The sequence below is a fragment of the Symphodus melops genome (assembly GCF_947650265.1).
Source record: "Symphodus melops genome assembly, chromosome: 17".
NCBI lineage: Eukaryota > Metazoa > Chordata > Actinopteri > Labriformes > Labridae > Symphodus > Symphodus melops.
In genome coordinates, this window is record NC_136707.1 from 2,470,076 (window position 1) to 2,486,230 (window position 16,155).

Consider the following 16,155-nt stretch of genomic DNA (forward strand, 5'->3'; position numbering starts at 1 on the left):
AGATTTATCTCAATGCTGATCTTGAAAATGTTTAAGCAAGAGTGTTTTATTATTATTATTTTTTTTTATTGAATCTGTCTTAATTTGACAATGAATCTGTGGCATGGAGACATTCAGCACATAGGGCTCCTAATGACTTTGTCTGACACGTATTCCCAGCAATGGTTTTAGGAAGAAATAACAAAAGATACATATCAGTAAATATCTCACATGCTTTAGTAACATGTGTTTAGGCATTCAGCATGTTTCATTACAAATAAAACTGGGCTGTAGTAACTCAGTGTGTCGGGACTTGACTTAAGAGCTGGAGGATCGCTGGTCCAAGTCCTAGTGCGGACCAAGTTTTGAAATCGGTCTGGTGGCTGACGAGGTGTCTGTTCACTTGCCGAGCACTGCCCGAGGACAAACAGCAGGATTTTGTACTTCCACATCAGTTTCATTTTTCAACACCAGAGGTTGCTGCTCATGCATCGGTCTCAAATGGATGATTTCAAATGGAAGTCATCCACTGAAAACGGCAGATTTGATCAAATACTCACAACCCACAAAAATGTCGGACAGTGCAGAGATCTTTTCTGTGATCAATAAAAAACTAATCAATAAAAAAACATGCCACATATCCAAAGTAAAACACAGCATGCGCTGGTCAGGAGGTTGAGATGACAGCATCATCGAGCTGAAAATGTCACAGCGGAGATAATGAGCTGTAGAATTGCTGGGTTATTAAAGTGCCATCTTGTTGGCGTATAGAAGCTATTCAGCTATAAAAAACAGATCTAATATGTCATTAAGAGACGTTAGCAACATGACATGGGCTGCAGATGGAGCAGAATTACACGCCAATTAGCTGCCAGTTGATTGGCCCATAGATGAGTTGGTGGGAATGGGTATGGAGCGCATCGTCATGCATTTTTAGGAGTTTATTTCCCCCAAAAAGGTGAAAAAGTGAAATGACTATCTGCATGATGAGCCACCAAACATCTGGAGATACTAATCATGATGCATGTCTCTGTAATGGACATTCGGGTACAAGGGTGACATCATTCCTTGTGTTTTTTTTTTTTCCGTGCATCAGGCAGAGCAAGTCGATGAAGGACGAATGAAGGAGCACCTACTTAATCTGACGAGCGAGGACGAGTATTTACTTAAGTCAGACTTGAGGGCCAGCTCGTAGGAGGGCGGCAGATGGCTGAGGTTCTGGAAGGATCTGGACAGGGAGAGGTCGTAGGGCTCCGTGGCCGAGGTCAGGATGTTGTTCATCCGCTGGGGTCTCTCTACAGGGGGGGGGAGGGGACATGGGAGGAAGCGGTGCGTGTGGGGTCAGTGCACAGTCAGTCAAAAAGATGGGTTTTTACACTGGGAGTCGACTGGGGAGGGGAGAGGGAGGCAGGTAGAGAGAGTGAGGTGGGATGGAGGGAGAAGTGTGAACTGAGAAACACTTTACGTTGGTGGGGAAGGTGGAGGGTTTCAGAGTTTGGGAAATGACAACAAATAAGGCCCGGTGATATGAACTTGGCAATTTGAATTTTGAGTCTGTTGGACTCGTGAGCTCCAGGATGAACGATTCCATCTTGAGGTTTTGCTGCAGGCAGGGAAAGCCACTTTCAAACAATTGAAGCACTTCAAAAACACATGGTAAATGTTTGAAATACGTCAGCGATGATTCAGCCTCTTGGTAAGTCTATGAATATTTATGGTCTTCCAATTCAGCCAACTTATTTGTGGATAACTCATATTGGAGCGAAGACTTTGTCCTCCATACACTGCTGAGGGGAATTCTGGCTCTATTTAGTGATACCGATCATTTGGCTCAGCTCAGTAATAAGAGCAGGTGTTCTATCAAACAGTGCTACCCATCAAGATAGGTTATATGGCTCTGTGCAGTAAAGGGAGCTTTATTTGATTTGGATCTTTTCATCTATCGATAATGGCGTCCACTAAATCATAAAGATTTGACGATAGAGTTTCAAAACATGCTTCCTGTTTCCTAACGGTGTTAATTCAGCGAGGAGTGGTGTTTTAAATTATCCTGGACTGGAAGCATTAATTGATAGGAGATAACTGTCCATCGAGGTAACCCTTCTCTGAAATATTTATACTGTAGTACCAAAACTTACTTCTAATACTCTGAGTATGCATATGGAGTGAGTAGTGAATTAGCTCTGGTAGCATTACTTTAAAAAATAAAGGCATAGATAGCCTCTGTAATGGTTTTGAGCTCAGGTCGCATTTTTCAACAAGACAGCACATCTCTACACAACACGGGTTCTTTCAGCTCCCAAGCGGCTCTACATCTGGCACCGTTTTATGTCCATTCAATCAGCAGTATTAACCAATGTTTTGACCTGTGATTGATGTGTGTGCATATACTTCAATGAAATGATTCATTGCAATTATACTAAACAGTATAATTCCAAGAATAGCCCTTTTTTTCCACAATGTTTGGTATTAAAGCATTAATGATATTCTGGGAAACTGTTGGCGATTATTTGACAACAATTTAAGGGTGTACATACATGTGCAGAAATCTGTTCATAGAGATTGAAAATCCTCTGTAGTCGCTCTCAGATAGCAGGAAAGTTTTCAATCTGTTCCATGTCTGTTGATCTCTGGACTGTTACACCTCATCCTAGAATACAGCAAGCAAGTGCACTTAAGCTGAAAAAGAACGTCTGAAGGGTTCCAGGCAGTGTCAGATTGATTTTTGGCATCTCTTGTGTACAACTACACAACGCTGAAAAGGGTCGAACACCATCACAAGAAGTGAGCAATCCTCCACCTGTTCACTGACGTACAAGGTCAGTTTAGAACAGTCTTAATCAGGAAAAGTGAAACTACCTGATGTGTGACAGCTACTTCATTAGTATTGCAATCAACGAGGACTGGTTAATATATCACTGCAGACTCCAAACTAACAAACAAGTCAAAAGAAAAACTTTCGTCCCATCCATACCAATCCTGGGTTAATAAGCAGATACCGTTGTTAAAACTTGCTTGAACTAGAGCACACCCAATCTCTGCATATTGATTACTTGTTGTTGATGAATACGTTCAACATATTGTTACCCAGTATCTGTAAACTGCATGTACGCAGCTCCATAGACACCTGGGTGACTGTGAAATGCTTCAACACTTCTCTTTCTGGTCGCAGTGATAAGCGTGGCATGGTTAAAGCTCCCCGCACTGCACGGCGCTCCTGTGGCTTCAGTATTTGGGACGCCCAGTCATGGGTCAGGAGGCGCAGCGGGTGGGGAAGGCTGGAATAGGGTCAGGGACTCTGGTGCCGGATTTTAAAAATAGGACGGGGGCGACTACTTCAGCAAGGAGGACAGGGACACACAACAGCGAGGAACATATGGCGTAGAGGGGACACTGTCAGCGAGTTGGAGAAAGGAGTGTGTCACTGCGTGTGGGTGTCTGGGTAAGACTGAGCCGGTTAGGTGGAATAAAAAAGAGAAAATAAAGTATGAGGGAAGGATTTTGAGGTCAGACGAGAGGTCATGGTTTGTGATGTGGGAAGTTTTGTGACGGCAAAAAATACACAAGTGCTCGAAAAACAAACTCAAAAAAATGACTCCCAGTGTGCAGGTTGAACTTGTAAATCTCTACGTGATATTTGTGATAGAAAAGGTGAGAAAAAATATACACATAGACACCATGGGTATGTGTATTACTTACCGTGTCTCATTTGTCTGTGGGCTAACAAATCCAAGTGAGAAAGAAAGGATCAATGACAGTCAATGTGCACAGATTGTTTCAACCCAGGCTGTTCTCATCCCCTGTTTGTATGTCAACATATGAAAAGTAATGCACTTTAGTTTTTTAGTTTTATTGAGGCCTTTTGGACAATTTCCCAACGTTGAAAGATTCTCTGAGAAACATCTCCGGCCTTCCATCATATAAGAGTCGCTAAAAAGCTGTACAATTATTCTCCCTTTGTAAGATTTGGTCCCGTTTAGGTCGACAAAACAGGTCATGGCTTAGGTGAGGCTACCTCTGACAGCCATCTGTCAGACAGGGTGCAGGTGTGGAAATCAGTCCCTACAGGCAAATTGGATTACCATGGTCCCAACTATTAACACCAATGGAACCAATCTCTGTGAATTCTGCACATTCATGCAATTTTGTCCAATTTACGTAACGTTTCCACTAATTTCACCAATTGCTTTATCACCCTCATGCCACCAATCTCGCCATGTACATCACATCACCAGACTCCCTTCCTCATAATCCCTTGAGAGATTATCACCAATCAAATATTACGGTCAAGGTTTGTGATCGTTGTTGTTTGGTTAGGCTGCTTGGAACTCATAAAACAGTTGCAACTCTTTTAGCATATTCTCTTCCTGGGATGTTTGAAAAAAAAAAGAAAAGCAACTTTCACTTTTTTAATAGCTAATTTTCAAATTTGATAACCTTTGGCTTCCAATGAAAACAAATTGGCTAATGAACAAAATGTACAATTCCACTGAGATCTCAAATAAAAATCTTGAATCCGTTGTTTAAATTGAGAATTAAAAACACCAGAAATAAACCTCCAAAATCCGAAACTATATCCATTCTCACTTTTGATAATTCTAGTGTCCATAAATGGACACATGTTGGCCTTCAGGTTTGTTTTACATGCTGCCTCTTTAAGCTCTCTATGAGCCTTCTGGGACACAAAACGCTGCAGGGCTGCCGGGAGAGAGCTGTTCTCCTGTGCTCTCAAGCCAAAGAGGTTTCGGCGGCTTACATGGAGGCTTGAAGCATTGTGTGAGAACAATTCTTGGTTTCATATTGGGGAACTATTACGTGACTCACAGAAAAAGTATGGGCATCCAGCATATGCGTGTTTCAAAAGGCGGAAATAGCTCAACTTTTTTAAAACAGATGCTGAAAGGTGTCTCATACAGATGATACCATTTGGTCTGTAAAAAAACACTTCAGCTATCCGTGACAAAAAATGTGCATAACTTTTCACATTATATCATACAAACCCCTGAATGAGGATACGTTGGTTTTCAGCCACATCTTCCATAACAGAGTATGCCCTTGCTGAGGCAATATCACAAAAAATGTTGCTACTTTTGAGGACAAAGTCCAAAACCAGGAATTATGCAGAATAGCTATGATCCTCATCAGAAGCTAGATAGACTTCAAAAGTGCAGTTTGAAGGGTTTTATTTGGAGCTGAAGTACTTTTGAAACCCATTTTCCTCCTAAAAAGGCCGTTCCTGTTTAAGTGGCAGACGAGCCCGGGCAGAATGTGAATTGCAGCGCTCCATTAATGATAAAAAAGTTTTCATAATACCTCAATGACAATCTTTCAGCGTTAACCTGAAAACACTGAAACAAAACATCAGCCTCTGGGGATTCGAGAATATCATCGAGCGGATTTTTGTTACATTCCCTTTTCTAATTACACGGTGTTTCATTTCATTGCCGCTTGGATGCAGGAGTGTTTAATAATTCCACACATAAAGCTGCTCTCCTTTTACAGAAAATCTCATTAAGGTGAAAAGATGGGATGCTGTAACAGTAATTGGGCTTTCAATAACTTGAGCAAACTGCACAGATGATGCTTCGATTATCAAACACTTCTTTTTCCATTTTCTTAGAGGGCTCTTTTATCAGATCCTTAGATTTTAATTTCCCGGTGAAAGATATGCTTTTGGCCCTGAGATTGAAAATAGTCTATTGCAAGATTTGTTCGGCTTATATTCATTCAGAGACGTGCAGTTAATAAGACGTATCAGTTTTGGTTCTGTCAGGACAATCATCTCTTTTAAAGTCAAAGTTATTTCTATAAAACTTTGTTATTGTGCTGAAAGGAGACGGCACGATTTTGTTGGTTCATTTCCTGGCAAACAGCCATAGAGTCCTACATAAATATGTTTTCTTACCCAGTTTAGGTGTGAGCGCAGTCAGATCCAGGTGGCTGTGCTGGTAGTCATGGTGATGGTTTCCTGTGGTGAGAAAAACAAAGAATCAGTCTCAACATGGTGGGTTGTAAGTCTACGTTTAATCTTAAAGGATCTAACACACCAAACGGACAATCTTCCATTCACCAGGATCTGAATGAAGGTTAGCATCCTTGTCTATTTGCATTGTTTTAGAAGATTAAGCACGCTATATCGGAGCTGAGGTACTCCAGTAAACTCTTACTGGCTGATCCCCCAAACCAGTCAGTATATAGGAACAAAAACAGAAGTCAAGGCAGCAACAACATTTCTATTTGTTTCGTATTCTGGACACAAAAAAACAAAGCTAACAATTCCAGAGATTTAGCAACAAGAGGAAACTTCCAGTATTTTAAAACGAAGCCAAGTTGGAAGTGCAAAACACTGCAGGGTGTCAACTTGCAGCCCCGGGAGTCCCATTATGACCCGTGTTAAAACTCCCATTTTTAAAGCAGAAATAAACATGTCCAAAAGCTGGTTTTGGTCTAAATACCTCATTCACTTTGACTTTACTGGGGGTGAATTTGATTACAGCTCATCCGTTTTGAGGCTAAAAAAATGTGCATCATTGGGGGCGCCGTTGATCTGACAGTAGATGTTTGCCAGGAGACTCACGCTCAGCCTCAGCTCCATCTTGTTGACCGAAGTTATTTTGAGACAGAATTTACAATATGGCCTCCACCATCATTCTGCTTCAGAAACCAATGGGTGATGTCACTGAGATCACGCCCATGTCTATGCTCAAACCACAATCTGGTCGACAAACTAAATTCCGATTGGCTGCATTCCATTGCTTCTGGAAAACTGACTGACAATAATGTATAACTCTGAACACACAATGTCAACAAAACTGCTTCAAAGGCTCCACCTGCACCAACAATCAGTCTACCCAAGTATATGTGTTTTATACGTCAGGCAAACACTTTAAAACTCATCTCATGATGATGCAAATAGATATTTACAACACCTTGCCTTGTGAAGACAATCTCCACATGGACTCTCATGACATGTTTTGGGATGAAGTAGACTGACCCTTCTCTAAAAAGAGTCCCTTCGTGAGTTGAGCACAACAAGCTGCACTCACAGGCTCAGTCTGCTTTCAAGCGGCGCACTCAGTGTTTGCTGCGTCCCCAGATATGAGAGCTTTGATTTGTTCAGAGTGTCTCAAGTGAGCAGTAAACTGTCACAGCTCAGTTACAGACCTGTGAGTGTTTCTTCCATTTGACACAATCCAGAGAGAAGCCACCGCTTTGCACAGAATGATTGATTACAGCGTCTTGATACGGGGACGAGGAAGCAGCTGCAGCTCGCAGCGATCCATCTTCTGTGTAAGTGAGTCATTTCGTGTTGCACTAATGCCGTTATGTGTTGTTTGAGTGGTTAAAGAACAAAGCGGTGTCATCCGAGACCTCCATCACTGAGCTGCGACGGGACTTCAAATAATTTTCAGAGTGAAAATATTGCCTTTATTCAATTAGGCCCGGAGTTTCTGAACGGCAGAGCGCACAAAACACAGATCTGTGATAGTTGTACCTTATTTGCATTTAAATGTGTTCATCTATCATCCTAGGAGAGCGCTAAAGTCAATGAAGAAGCAGCACTGATAGCTTGAAACTATCCATATGAGCTCTTTGAACTGACGGCAGGGGGGTTGCTTTCTGCTTTTGTTAAAGATCAGCGTCTGTATTTTAATGATGATGCTCTCCCAGCGGGTGGATGTGACATTTCTGACAAATGTTATTTGACTTCTGATGAGTTCGGAGCCAGCGTTCAGATTAATCTTCAGTTGTTTCTTGGTAATCTCATGTGAAATTGATATTCAGTTCAGGAAACGAAGGAATGCAAAGACTCCAGCGATAAAATGCTTTAACTGAAGAAGCTGTGTAAATAATTAGAAAACGAGCCTTCAGCTCTGCAGCCTCGCTCGGCTTTAGACACATTCAGGTTGTTGTTTTTTTTTTTTTTATCAAGGGACTCATTATAACAGCGACATAATGCTCAGCTGTGAACCTGAAATCAAATAAACTTCAAGTATCTGTGTAATTTCTATTTTTCCTTTTGTAGCAGAAAAACAACAGTCGTAAAGATTTCACACATCAAAATGTACAATGAGCGTTCAACTGAGGTTCAAAAGTTGATCACCCTCAAAGGGCTTTTCTTTGAGTTGACTGGCAGTTTGTGTGATCCGTTTTATCCCCTGTACTCAACAAAGTGTGCAGCAACTCTGTCTCGAAACTGTGAATTCATTGTAGAAAAAAAAAAAAAAAAGTTGAGGTGAATTTGACAGAAAATTCTGGCCCCTCATCTGACGATGTAGCCGAGCATGAATCAGCCAGGGGGCAGGTGAGCAATCAGGCAACACATAGCTGCAGAGGGAACACACTCACAACAAATACAGTTATTTCTCCGGCTGGAGTGTTTGCTGCTCGAGAGCAATGTCACCTGAACTCGAGTGGAACCAGCAAGAAGCCAAAAAAAAAAAAAAAAAAGTGTGAGGAGTGAAAACTGAAATAAGTATAACAGCATCAAACACAAACAAAAAAATGACCTTCAAGTTGAATTCTTAAACGCAAAGAAAACCTCTTCAAATGATCCTGATTCCAACCTTTCGCCTGTTTTAAGACACTTACTCCGTTCAGAGAACAAGTGAGGTCACATATAGAAAATGGATCATCATTTGTTGGCTTCTCTCAGATTGTTTCTGTAAGCCTGTCACTGGAAGCCGATGAAATTGATCACACAGCTGTTGCGGTCTGTTGCACAGCTGTGAACGGATGGATTCTTCTTCTATTGATCGTCACTCTCCGTCTGCACCACCTACATCTTCTTCTTCAGTGACTTTGAACAGTGTGTACATGAAAAGAGCCTTGACAAGCTACACAACTTGAAATTAAACGTGTATGTGAAATGACAGTATGTTGACACAATTGCAGTCTTATGGGATTGTTGAATATGTCTTTTAAAACAATTGGCTTAATTTTGCTGACGTAACAGGACACCAAAGCTTCACTCTGATATTCAACCAGCATAGGCAGTGGTGATTCCAGAGTCTGTTGGGGCCTTGGGCAAAAATCAATTGGGGGGCCTTCCAACCAGTGTTCATCACTATCATGTCTGTTGTCTCCTGACTATTCTTCTTCTTTTTTCTCTTCATTGACCAATAATTCCTCTTCTAGTTTTATTGGCCCAGTATGTTTAACACACAAGGAATTTATGACATTAAATATTAAAAATCAACTAAAATGTATAAACACGTAATTAGAGACTAATATGTACACGACTAAATACGACTGTTGACCAGCTTTGGTTTTCACGGTGATAGTGCATGCATTAGCAGGAAAAGAGAATGAGTGCTGGTCGATGGAGCCCCATTAGGGAGGTTTCCGACTGTCGTTGCAAAAAATGCACATTTTGGGCAACTGCTTTGGTTTAAGTTCAGGGGCCCACTACTGGCCCTGGACCCTAAGCAGTTGCATGCCTCTACATCTAAGCAGTTAAAATAAGGGAAATATCATGGTAAGATCAGGCTCTTTATTTCTGATCCAATGTTTCCACATGCAGCGAACATGCCCGCACTAGACCAGTGCTCTGAACTGGTTGACATGTCTGGGTGGATGTCATTGTTCCAGTTCATCTCAGAGGTGTTGGATTGTTCAAAGGCAGGGCTCAGTGCTCTTTCACACCACACTGGTAAAACCATCAGCAGCAGGCTTCAATCGAAGGAGCGATGGTATCACTGTGACTACCCGCTGTGGCGGCTTACCTACGGTACTCCAAAGGGGGGAAAAAATAAAGTAATTTAAAAAATGAACGTTTTCATTTTGGACTAGAATCACGTCAGGAATAATGCCTTAATGCTGACACATCTCATTTTAAATACAATTTAATCTTATGAATTGGAAAATCTAATTTATTTATGTCTCACTTGCCATTTACGACTTCCATGATTTATGACTGTGGTCATGAATGGTAACCAATATATTAGCAGCTCCTGTAAGGTTGCTGGTGTTCTTTGAATTGAACAATGGCAAATGTTTTACTTCTACACAACTGACCGAAGAAGTGGAGCAATTGCTGGGGATTTCTTCCTGTTTCTATATATCACTTTTGTCACTCACACTGAGGTGCTGACATCCATCTGACACGGAGCCTGGCAGTATGTGCAGCGCATGGAGGAGAACGCACCTGCTAAGTGTTAATACATAATGCAGCAGCTCTCACTGACAGTGAAGCGTGTCACATGGATTGGCTGCAGTAACTCGGGCATCTCTGTCACAAAATGAATGGAATGCTTCAGGTTCCAGTGGGCAGACGGACGATAGGGATCCCACTGTGACCCAGATCCATTTTAAATGGCTTGCTGTCGGGGGGTGGGGGGTGGGGGGGTGGGAGAGAGGGCTTGGGCTGTGTCATTATGTGGCCAGAGTGTGAAGTACCTTTTGGACCTGGTGGGACTCATCACCTCCCTTTGCCCTTGTGCACACATGTATGTGTGTGAGATGGAGAGGCAGAGTGACAGAGGGAAAAAAAGACAGGAAGTTGCAGAACATAAGTCACACTCGTATATAAGCATACCAGCATTTCATACTAATTTATGATTGCTCTGGTATATGTAGCACACAGACAACTTTGCAGATGTAAAAATCTGCAAAATTTACGGTAGCAATTTAGCCGATTGTCATACAGATGTTTTCACATTACTTCTTCTTCATACTTTGCATCTGTTTTTACAACGAGATTGTGATTGGATTAAGTTGTTTTCAGTCTCAAGACACTGGAACACGCCTCATAAACTGCATGTCACTGCAGGATCTTTTCCAGACACGATGGCAGAACCCAGAACTGCCTACATTTTCTTTTACGTGACCAATGAAACAAATCAGAGTTTGTCCAACAGAACTCGTTTCTTGTAAAGAGACACATGGCAAATGAATAGCAAACAGGCTATTACCAAAGTTCAACCAATAAATTGGCCAATCCCTAACTTGGGGAAATGTAATACAAAGCATGTTTTGTAGTTTATCGATGTAGCTATTAATGTGGAAAACAGCAGATACATGAATGAATGTGTGCTTTGAACTGGCTGGTATTAATCTTTTATATTTTTCCATCTTTTCTCATGTCATGAAAAACCCCGAGCTTTTTAATGGCACAGCTCAGAATACTGGATTTTTATTTTTTTTTACAAACGCGGCAATTTCCCAGCAGCAGCAGTTTCCAGTTTATGCACTCAACTCGATAATGGTGTTTCTGTCTGCACTTGAAGGAATCTTAATTCAGTCTACAAGTGAACCAAATCTTCCTGTAACTCCTTGTAAAGAATGGGCCTTTTAAAAATATGTTTTGCCAGTAACATCCTCTGCTGAAGACAAATCAGTTAATTTTCCGTATCACAGGCTGCAGCTGGGAACAGACAAGTCGGTCTATCCTGCTTATTTTTTCTGCAGAGAAAACATATTCCTGCAGCTTTTTTTTCCCCAGATGTGTTCAGCAGAAAGAAACAGAGACACTCTCAGCCTTACCCACACAGTGCACCGGCTTCGTGATGGCATCTCAGGCAGCTCCTGGAGTCTGTGATTTACTAACAAGGATAAGCACAGATTTATCTGATGTCTTCTCCGATATGTTAGAAGTAACATCACACAAAGCTGCCGTTATCCTTGCCGTGAAAAAAGGGGACTCCTTGAAGTAAGGTGCAGAAAAAGGAGAAGACATGAAGAATCCAAGATGGACATACAGTATATCTGGGTGTTGGGAGAAAAAAAAAACCTGTACTTTGAATAGAATCTTCAGCATAGACCAAACGCTTGGTTCAAATACTGATCATTAAACATTACATTGAAATTCCATAAATACCTTTGAAAAGAAGGGGAACATACTGGGCATCAAACAAACTTGGATAGTAAATTTATGTGTTTTTCCTGGCGAGCTCAGACTAGCATCTCAATTAGTAGTGGTTTTTAATAACGGGCTCACTGGGCTCTGCCTCCTCTTAACATCAAGAGAATAAAGTGCACTTTAACATGTAAGTCATAACTGAAGTAAAACAGTAAATGTAAATACCCAAATCAATGGCAGTTCTGTAAGCCCATTATTGGCAATCCCCATTATGTGTTGGCATCAAGCTCTGATGTCTTAATATACATCCAAATCCATCTGTGAGAAATTGTGCCACCATGTCATGAAAGCTATCACTCCCAAAAAACATCATGGTTGTAAATGTTAGCCCACTTCAGGCCATAGAAGATTTGATTTCAGCATGTTACTATCTAGGTCTACTGCTAGCTAGCTGTTAGCATCCTATCACAGGTTTGGCTGTGCCATTTCAACAGGTGAGATTTGCAATCTGTCACAATGAATATGTATAGATGAACAGACTTGGAAAGTTTCATTTGATTCATATTGGTCCATATAGTGTGACTTCATGTCTGAGTTAGAGAAAACAAGTTCATCATTTTGAAACTGGGCCACCATGTTTATACCAATCCGGACCGATTCACTTGATTTTTTACATTAACGTTGGTTACTGATTCAGATCAGTTGTGAATACAGATGACAAAACAAAACAGATACACGTCCATTAAACTACTGTGACAGAAAAGTCAAGTCCACCATTGCATTAAATCATCTCCCTGGTAAAAGAACCGATGCAAGCTAAAACTTAATTCAATGTGTTGTTTTAGACAGAAAAGGAGCTTTTGTTGGAAATGTCTTCATAATGAGAATTTGATGGTTCAAAGCTGAGAATCGGAATTTATTCACAGCACAAAAACACAAGACAATGCAGTGTAGTTATTCAGAGAAGACACATGCAGCATTTTAAAGAGTCTCTTATCATGTTTGGGTGAATGAAACGCAGCAGAGTATCCCAAAAAAGAATTTTCCACTTAGTTATTTTCCATAATTAGGTTCCATGTTTTCCTGTAATTACATCAATAGTTTGGCACAAAGCGGCTGGTGATAAGCAGATCGATGAAATGATTAAGTAAACGGGAAAGGGGAGGCTTCGTGAAGACCAAAAAACTGGAAAATTACAACACAGCTCCTTTAATGCATTTAAATGATTAACTGAGCTCTGCTGCTCGTTTGCATTCGTTTGCATGTGAAGACTGCTCAATACATTTACTCGATACATTTACTGTTACTGTAGATGCTGATGCATTGGACTGATGTGCATCTTGTTAAACTGGAAAAAAAGAGATACCACAGAGAAAGCAGGAGAGTGAAGTGACGGTTGTCTTTTCCAAGTTTTTCAAGCGTTCCCAGAATCAAAGTATCTTTGATCTGCTTTTGATTCAAGCTCAAACTGTGTCACTTTCCAATGAAAGCGATATGCATAAGTGAGTTAGGGATTGCATTAAAGCACGCCTTTTTGTAACCAGCAGAAATAATGGTTTACAATGCACATGGAAAGTCCAGAAATGATGTTGAAATCAAATCAAAAGTTGAGAGACGGAGAACTTTGAAGAAAGGTCTGAGGTTGTCTTGAGATCAAGAGTCCCTCATTGTCAGATCAGTTATCATCCATTCTGTTCCCCCGTTCCAAAAAGAACAGAGACAGGCTTGGCCTCACACGCTACGACTTCCCACCATGAGCCCCTGAGGCCGGGTATCTGTGTTTCTCCTTCATCGATTAAGGATCATGTGTCGCAGCTCCTGGGTACATCGCCTGCTCCTGACATGCTTTTCCCAGCCAACTCTTTTGTCCCCTACCCACCCCGGGCTGACCTTGTGACTTTACAGAAAAAACAAAAATCCTAAGAATAAGGAAGAAAGACGACACAGATTTTGAGTGTTTTGGAATATTTCTTGGGAATTCTCCATCTTGTCAAAGCTCTAGAAACTACGAGGACACGCAGGTGATGTTTTTAGCATTTTCAATATGCTTAAGTTAAAAAGTCTCTGGTGAAATACGTTGTGAACGTTGGGTCTTTTATAAAATGATTGATGAGGAACAAATTCAACATGGCCTGCTGAAGAGGAACTGTATAAAAAAAAGGGTCAGGAATATGTTATTTCAGCTTGAGGAAAAACGGGGCTTATTGTTTACGTTTAAAACAGGAAAATCTTAACCAAATTGGATTTCTCACAGTGACAGGAGGGCAGATATGTGATGTAAGCTACATATCAAATCTCTCCATCTGAAGCACTTCAAGACAAGTTGCATGTTAAAAGCCCTAAGAAAAAAAGGGTTTGCAATAACGTGTGTTAAAACGAGAGCCAGAGAGAACAGTGACATATCTGAGAATGAAGAAGAAGCATTGGCAATTATGGAGTCTGTTGGGACCCTTGGAAAAGATCGATTGTGGGGCCTCCAAACCAGAGTTCATCACATTTATGTCTGCGAGTGTCTCAATGCTTAAGGAACTTTCTACCCTCCAAACATCAGACAAGATTGGCCACCACTGCCAGAAATAAATACTAACTTCACATTGCCAGCAGGTGTGTGAGATCATCTTGTACCCTCAAAGATTTGCCCATCAACACATCTAACAGTCACACAGCTATACTGCATGATTATCTTTTCAGACATGTTTGTCCAATATCCACTCTGCTTTTCTCTCCACCAAGACACGACTAAATATTTGTCAGGCACGTGTCTGGTCCTGCACAGGGTTTCTGCCTGCTGTTTTTTTTGCCACATCTACTTATTCAATGTTTTTGTTTTATGATGATATCAAAGCTGCAGGCTGGAAAACATACAATTAGGAATCCCTTTCAGAGGTTCTGCTTGTCAACAGGTAAGACAGGCAACGGCTGTGGGCCAACCGAGGAATGACAAACTTTAAACAGACAAACTTTTTGCAGTGGCGCAAAAAGTGCAAACTTTGCAATGACAGTTTAAAACCTCCTTAAATGGGCCCCATCTGACTGCAGTCACTGAGAGATCGCAAATAACTGAATGCTGTAGGTCCAGCTCTCAGTAATGGGGGAGAAGGGTTGTTCTTGGACATTGTTTATGTATGTTTTTTTTTTTGTATTTACATTTTCAAAAAAATACTCCGTTCAACATATGGTTATAAAGGCGCGTTTGAGTGGGTGCCGACAGACTGTGGATTCACCACTGATTCCTGTTGAGCTTTCTTTCTGCAGCATGACAACTTAACCTTGGTGCTTCTGGAGGAAAGAAAGAGAAATAGCATCAATGTCTCATGATTTAGTGAGTACTCCGATCGGCTGTAAAATAACACCAGCTTTCACTAAAAGCCTGCGGAGAAAACAGATCCTCTGTCACTGGAGAACTATTTGTGTCTTGTTGTCTCCTTCACACTTCTGCCACTTTCACTGAATTAAAGCAACAAGCAACCTTCTTCTATGAGCAACGTGGGATGATTAGAGCAGATAATTACATCCATTTACATGTAAATGTGACTGATACTTGTCCCACAGAGCTGAGCTTCCTTAAGCCGCTGCAGGAGCTGTTTGCCGCTGATCTTGTTGTAATCTATCCATAATATTTGGATCCTTCATTTGAAGTTACATTAATTAAATGATCATTCATGATGAGTAAACAATTGGGCATGATGATGGTAATTAAGTATGGCGGAGGCAGTACATGGCGCACTCGCCTGATGGTGTTTACGTGGAGATGTATGATTAATACTGCTTCATGAAAAGAAGAGCGAGATCTGTTTTCCAGCCGCAGCAGCAGCAGCAGCAGCAACGATGGAGCGACAGCAGCCAAGCACACTGCCTGACAGGCTGCAGGGCCGAATTGATTAGGCGCTGTCATCCTCGGTATCGACCGCCCTCATAAGACTCTCAAATGAGCTCTCGAGTGATAATGCCAGCGCTCGTTAAAAATGGGAGCACAGTGGGACTTTCTGAAATGTCAACATGAACCCAAACAGTCTCAGAACAGGAAGACCTTTTTTAAATCCCATTTTTCATAACAATATCTTGATTGTGTTATAAATGTAAGATATAATCAACGTTCTGCTGCTTCTCCAACGCCAGGGCTGTTTTAATTGCCAGGAGCGTCTCTGAAGGTGAAGGTGTTGGGAACATTTGCTCGCCCTGTGTATCAGCATGTCTAACATGCCCTGCAGTCAGGTTACGCCTCAACAGGTACACAGTCAGACTGCTTATTAAAACTCTGGCTTGGAGCCTGCAGAGCCTCCAGGTTCTTGGAAAATGTGTCTGCAGCAGGTCGATGGTGGGCTGCAGGTGCAAAGTGTTTGCCGAAAGGTGTGTGGTTGGAGGTTTGACCTCAG

The 16,155-nt window shown here is 41.4% G+C and overlaps 1 protein-coding gene across 5 annotated transcripts in view; it reads right to left on the reverse strand.

Annotated features, from left to right (window-relative positions):
• Nucleotides 1-16,155, reverse strand: part of LOC306837865 (shisa family member 6) — a 67,905-nt gene that overhangs the window by 7,979 nt on the left and 43,771 nt on the right. The window contains exons 6-8 of one of the 5 annotated variants that reach the window (XM_079365711.1): nucleotides 5,885-5,947; nucleotides 3,679-3,699; nucleotides 1,146-1,274 (exon numbers count right to left, since the gene is read on the reverse strand). In XM_079365711.1, the coding sequence (XP_079221837.1) occupies nucleotides 1,146-1,274; nucleotides 3,679-3,699; nucleotides 5,885-5,947 (213 nt within the window). Of the gene's footprint in view, nucleotides 1-1,115; nucleotides 1,275-3,678; nucleotides 3,700-5,884; nucleotides 5,948-16,155 lie in introns of all 5 variants that reach the window. The other 4 variants (XM_079365709.1, XM_079365710.1, XM_079365712.1 and 1 more) reach the window with 4 other exon arrangements.